The sequence below is a fragment of the Chanos chanos genome, chromosome 9 (genome assembly GCF_902362185.1).
Source record: "Chanos chanos chromosome 9, fChaCha1.1, whole genome shotgun sequence".
Lineage (NCBI taxonomy): Eukaryota > Metazoa > Chordata > Actinopteri > Gonorynchiformes > Chanidae > Chanos > Chanos chanos.
Genome location: NC_044503.1, coordinates 36,072,409 through 36,078,499, shown reverse-complemented (window position 1 = coordinate 36,078,499; position 6,091 = coordinate 36,072,409). Strand labels below are relative to the sequence as shown.

Genomic DNA, 6,091 nt, shown 5'->3' with positions numbered 1-6,091 from the left:
GTCACAGACACCATAGGCACAGCCATAGACTGAAGCAAATCCTGACACTCTAACTGTACGGATGGAAGAAGACTGAATTAACAGGTACACCTTCTCAGTAAGAAGCTACACCGATAGGTAGTGCAGAGACCTGGAAGAGGTGTACGGATGGATGACGGAGACCGAGCTCAAGGCATCAACATAAGCTCTCATTGCTGCAACACTGAACCAGGCACTGAACACCAAGTGCCATAAAGCAAGGACACTGAAGGTCATCAAGGACCCAGAATGTAAACTGTGCAAGGAACTGGATAAGGCAGTCACCAACACCAGCGACTTGAAGTGTGAAAGATCTTGTTGATCTACTTGTTGTGAAACCGAAACCTGCTAATGTTTTGGTACCAGATACCACAGGACACCTTCAAAGGTCTTGTAGAGCCCATGCCTTGGCAGGTCAATGCTATTTTGCTGGCACATGGAGGACCAACAGCATATCAGGCAGGTGGTCATAATGTTTTGGCCCACAGGTGTATGTATGTTATATGTTTCTGAATCTTTAAATAAATCACTGTGTTTATGTGTGGTTTAATATATTTCATAATGCTTTGTGAACCAGAAATACTTTTTAATAACACTTTGCTCTAACAGTGTTTTTGATATGGATTGCATCATACATTTTATACATGTAGGAATTAGTAATATCATATAAATATTGAGTAATCTTTCTAAACATGGAGTGGAGTGCAAAACTGCACTTTAGTAACACCACATGAAGTACAGGTTAGTCTATCCTTTCATGGCTTGCACCCCCCCCCCCCCCCCCGCCTCCTCTCTCTCTCTCTCTCTCTCAACATTTGAAACAGTCATAGGACTGGTTAGCTACGAAATGCATTTCTAGCATATACTTCCTTTTAGTGAGATCAAATATCTGTAAGAGGTCTCTATGAACTGACATAAGGGAATGTCATAGTTAATGAAGAGATAATCATAGTGGATACCTTCATAACATGCTTTTTGTCATTTCCACAAGCAGAGAAGCTGTTTCAGTCAGTTACTCAAACTGATATAGTCAGGTACTCTCCTAAAATTATTGCAGTAGAAACCCACGTGTACTGTTTCCCAACATATCATTCTGGTAGGAGCCAACCGATGAAAAGCCCTGCCACGTCACATTTTTGCGTGAGTTTGCCGTGCAGTTTCCTCATAGCAGATCTGCATCTTAATCAGACTGGAAACAGCTTCAGTAACGTCTCTGTTAAATGTTCGGAACTTACATTATGTTAAGAATAAGCAATCGACATAAGCTGAAATAAAGCAAATCTAGCTTTAAGAAAAAAAAAAAAAAAGGCAAGAAGAGTGGAAATTCAAAACATCACCATGGCTTCAGCTTTGTTTCAACAGATCCAGCACCCAGTATGTTTGAAGGATTCCGAAGATCCTGTGAGCCTACACTGTGAACACTCTTTCTGCAGGAAGTGTATCGCCCACCATATGAAGGAGAGCAGCAAGGATAGCAAGTGTCCAGAGTGTAGAGGGTCCTTCACTCAGGGAGATCTTCGAGCGAACCGACTCCTGAGAAGCGTGGTTGAAGCCGCTAAACGCAGGAAAGGAAAAGGAAGGCAAACATGATTGCCTTAGTACCTTAGCATCTGATTCATCTGTGAGACACAGATGAAAAGCTGGTATATTTTATCTGGAGAGAAGAAGGTGAACACCAAGAACATAAATTTAAGCCAGCGAAGGATGCAGCTGAAATAAAGAAGGTATTGTAACTGAGACTCACACCAATTATTGCAATTCCGTGATCTCACTGTGATCTCCTCTCCAACTTCCAGTTTAATGTATCAAAAGCTTGAAAAGGTTTAAGATGAGAGAAACTTATGGGAAAGATGCTGAGGAATAGAAGGATTTTGGCCTACCATCTTATTTTTCACATCAAGGACAGAGAGCAGGAATTCATCCTGGCTGGACATTGCCCAGTGAAACAAGGTCTGTGTCACCTATTGAACAACCAGGGCAGAGCCAAAAAAATCATCTAGTGCATAAGAAGACAGCTGCAAATTGGTGCCTCGATCATATGTGGCATAATGCAGCTCAACAAGCTACAAATTCTGGAATTGGAAATGCAGCTATTACAGGTTAGTGTTTGCGGATGAGCAGAAGTCTTGAGGAAAAGACAAGGTCTCTTTGTTACAACATGAGGACAAAGAGTTCTTTACACAGACATCGCACCTGTGGAACCGTTCAGAGAAGACCGGGAAACAGTAGTGTATAAGATACATAAAATATGTATGCAGCTGTGGAAAATAGGAGTCTGGATGGAATCAGTCTTCGAACCAATCCCAAAGAAGGGAGTTTTAAAGTAAGTCCCTCATTACCTAACCATTTTATTAGTATCTCATGCCAGTAAAATACTGTTGAGATTTGTTTTGGAAAGAATAAGGCTCAGAGCAGAACTAGAAATTGCAGAGGAGCAACCAGGGATCCTCCGAATATTGAAGCAGAAAGAACAAGAAAACCAGCAACACCTTTGTTTTGGTGATATTCTAAAGGCTTTCAGCTCCATGCCACACAAGAAGGTCTCCAGAGCTTCTCATCCCAATGTTAGAGATGGGGTGCCCACCTCAGCTACAACAGTTGTTAGTTAAGGTCTATCAGAAATAATGAGCCGTGATCTGGGTTGCAAGTGTGACATCACACAGGTCTGAGGTTAAGAAAAATATGATGCAATGTTGTGTTCTCTCAGCACGCTTGTTCGATATTCTGGTAGTCGAGATGGTAATGAGAGAAGCACTGAAAGGTTTCAACAGAAGAATTGCGAATGGAGAGAGAAGGATTTCAAATCTAAATATATTCATGACGTCGTGCTTTCAGCAGGCGTGGAGAAGGATTTAGAAGAACCGTACTGCTGTTGAAATATTATTTGAAACAGTGTTTGGAATGAACTTGTCTGACAGGAAATGGAAACCATTTCCAGTAAATACTTCTCTCTGTTGAGATCACTTCTTTCTGTCACAGGTTTGTGACATCAAAAATGAGGCTATGGACTGCGTAACAAAGAGGTGATCATAGTGAAATCTTTCTGAATAACCAAGTTATTTTCAATTTACTCAAACTGAGAAATCATTTAGTGAATTAGGTATCATATATTTTAAATAAAAAAGTAATTAATTGACAACAAGTACCCCTGTATGTCACATGGTACAACCCAGGTCACACGTTTTCCTGTTAAGTCACATTTTTGCGTCTGAGTATTTGACAAGATCTCTTTACTAAAGACCTGTACTTTACGATTTGCTTCAGTCAGACCACGAAGAACACAAAGAAATTTCAGTAGTATTTCAGGGGCAGACATTAGAAGTTTTTGACAAATTTTTCATGCATCGTTGCTAAACAAAGCTAAAAATACTTTGAAATTTTGAGCTTCATCATGGCTTCTGCTTTGTCTCAGCATATCCGATGTTCGATATGTTTGACTGATTTTACAGATCCTGTGTGTCTACCATGTGAACACTCTTTCTGCAGGGAATGTATCACCACCCATATGACGGTAAAGGGCAAGGAGAGCACGTGTCCGGAGTGTAGAGGTTTCTTCTCTAAGAAAGATGTTCGAGCAAATCGACTCCTGAGAAACATGGTTGAAGCTGCTAAATCACACTTGGAAGAGCATGAAGCCATGAAGAAGAGGGCAAACCTGACTACTACAGCGCAGACCGCTCAGAACAACTGTTCTCCTGATCTAATGTGTCCTAAACACAATGAGAAATTTAAACTATTCTGTGAGACCGACCAAAAGCTTGTATGTTTTATCTGTAGAGAAGAAGATCAACACCGGAGGCACAAGTTTAAAACCATGACTGACGCTACCAAAATTAAGAAGGTAAAATCATTTGTTGTCAATCAAGTTCTTCTAATTCAAGCACCTTACGTTTAATAGACTCTACCTGTAGTAGATGATTCTGTATTTAAAACATTTCAAAGGTATATTACATGCCATTTAATCAATGATGTGCTACAGTGCATGTTATAGTAGAAGTTTGCTTTCATTTTCAGTAAATAACAAGTGAAACCTAAGCACTAATTACAGAAAAGGAAGATGGGGATATAAATAAACCTCCACATCCACATGCACACATGCACACATGCACACATACACGAGTGTGTGTGTGTGTGTGTGTGTGTGTAAAGAATAGAACATTGCCTTGTTTTTTGGTATCAGCTCATGCTACTATTTTCCCCTTGTCTTACTAATGTATGAAACTTCAAGGTTCATGCTCGGAAACTTCTCTGTCATGAGCAGAAATACAATATGAGCTGCTAGCAAAAAGCAGTGCAATTTCTTGCTCTAAACAATGCCTTGCTCTCCCGCTTGTGGACAACTTGTGGAGAACTTTTACATGAAACATGAAGATGCATCACTGACATCAAAAGTAGAACATGACATCTTATGTTTTGACAAATATAAACTTTTCAACTAAATATTTGAATAAGTAAATATATTATAACAAAATGTTTAGGAAAAGGGAAATGAAACCTTGGACCTGTTGTTTAGTGAGGATGAAGATCTGACTGCTATTCTTCTGAAACAGAGTGAGGCAATCGAAAGAACCAAGGTAGGAAAAGCTGTCCTCAGTCAAATACTGCATAAAGCAACTGGGCATTACTGAAGTAATACTGATGGTTAATTCACAGGAGAGGTCCAAAGTCCTCTCAGCTCAGATCTCTGCTCAGTTTGAGGAGATGCATCAGTTCCTGAGAGAGAAGGAAGAAGAGGTGAAGAAACAGCTGGAGGAGAAAGAGAAGAAATTACTGGAAGAGATGGAGGAAAATGTGTCTGAAATAGAAGAGATGCTCTCAGATGGAAGAGAGGAGCAAGGCATTTTACTTTCAGCTCTGGAAACAGACCAGTGTGACAAATTTCTTGAGGTTTCATCAGTTTAATTTTCTCCCTAAATGTTCTATGTATTTTCATCATTGTGCTTTTTCATCTTACCCCTTTGCCTCTTTCTATCAATCTCTTTCTGTTTATCTCTCTGTCATTCTGTCAGTGGTGGAGTGAAGATGGACAATCACTCGTTGAGGCAATCCAGTATGAGAGATTGTAAGGACTTTTTATAAAGACTTCTGGAATTTATGAACATATGAACATAAATGTATTTATTTAAACAAAATATGTCCTGATATATTACACAGTATTTATATCAATAAATATTCCTTTCATAGTTTCAGGCCAAAGGCAAAGAGTCTTGTTGTGATTTCTGAAAACCTCTTTCTGGGACAATATGAGTCTCACCTGCAGTTCTTTGTCTGGAAGGAGATGCTGGGAGTCATTAAACCAGGTGAGCAAGGGTGTCTGTACTTTAGGTTCAAGGGTGTCATTGGGATTTACTTTAGTACTTCATCTTTTCCTGTCATATTTTCAACTTTGTACATAAGTTCAATTTAAGTAAAATTTTGTACGAATGGCACTAACTCCAACATTCAGTGAAACATGACAATTTTAAAAGAAATATAAATTCCATTTTACAGTTCCTCATCGGCATATCCTGGAGGACAAAAATGACCCTTATTTAAAGGTGTTTCCCAGTGGACGTGCTGTTCAGCGAACATCCAAAAAGGGTGTGTTTGGAACTAAGAAGTATCACTCACCTTTTGCGTGCAGTAAGGAGTCTTTTACACATGGACAGCATTACTGGGAAGTGGAGGTTGGAGAGAAATTAACATGGGCCGTCGGTGTGATGGAACATGGCGAACCCGATACAGTTCTTGCATTCATGTCTGAGGAGGGCTATTGTATTATCAAGGATGACGGTGAAGACTCAACACAAGGGGCTATGATAGATATCAGAGACAAGCCCAGAAAGATAGGTGTGTACATGGACTGTGACAGAAATAAAGTTTTGTATTATAATGCAGACAATATGTCACTCATTGGCAAGGCAGAATGTGATTTAAACCGTCCTCATTCACTGTGTCTCTCTCATGGAATGTATCAGGACGGGAAAAACAGTGATCCCCTCACCATATGCTGGTATTAATTCACATCTTTTGCTGTTAGACAGCTGACACTGAGAACTGACTTTGTCAAAACGCTGAAAGGATGCTATAGTGA

The 6,091-nt window shown here is 39.8% G+C and overlaps 1 protein-coding gene across 1 annotated transcript; it reads left to right on the top strand.

Moving 5' to 3' along the window:
* Positions 1-3,409: 3,409 nt before the first annotated feature.
* LOC115821321 (E3 ubiquitin-protein ligase TRIM62-like) lies at positions 3,410-6,017 on the top strand. The gene is made up of 6 exons (XM_030785148.1): positions 3,410-3,859; positions 4,497-4,592; positions 4,672-4,905; positions 5,028-5,080; positions 5,203-5,318; positions 5,509-6,017. The coding sequence occupies exons 1-6, from the start codon at positions 3,410-3,412 to the stop codon at positions 6,015-6,017; spliced, it is 1,458 nt and encodes a 485-aa protein (XP_030641008.1).
* The last annotated feature ends 74 nt before the right edge of the window (positions 6,018-6,091 follow it).

Excerpts from the sequence above, each read along its gene's own strand:
- LOC115821321 (XM_030785148.1), top strand. The coding sequence starts at position 3,410 with ATGGCTTCTGCTTTGTCTCAGCATATCCGATGTTCGATATGTTTGACT. Across the intron at positions 5,081-5,202 it reads GCAATCCAGTATGAGAGATT|TTTCAGGCCAAAGGCAAAGA; the intron begins GTAAGGACTTTT and ends TTCCTTTCATAG. Across the intron at positions 5,319-5,508 it reads GCTGGGAGTCATTAAACCAG|TTCCTCATCGGCATATCCTG; the intron begins GTGAGCAAGGGT and ends TCCATTTTACAG.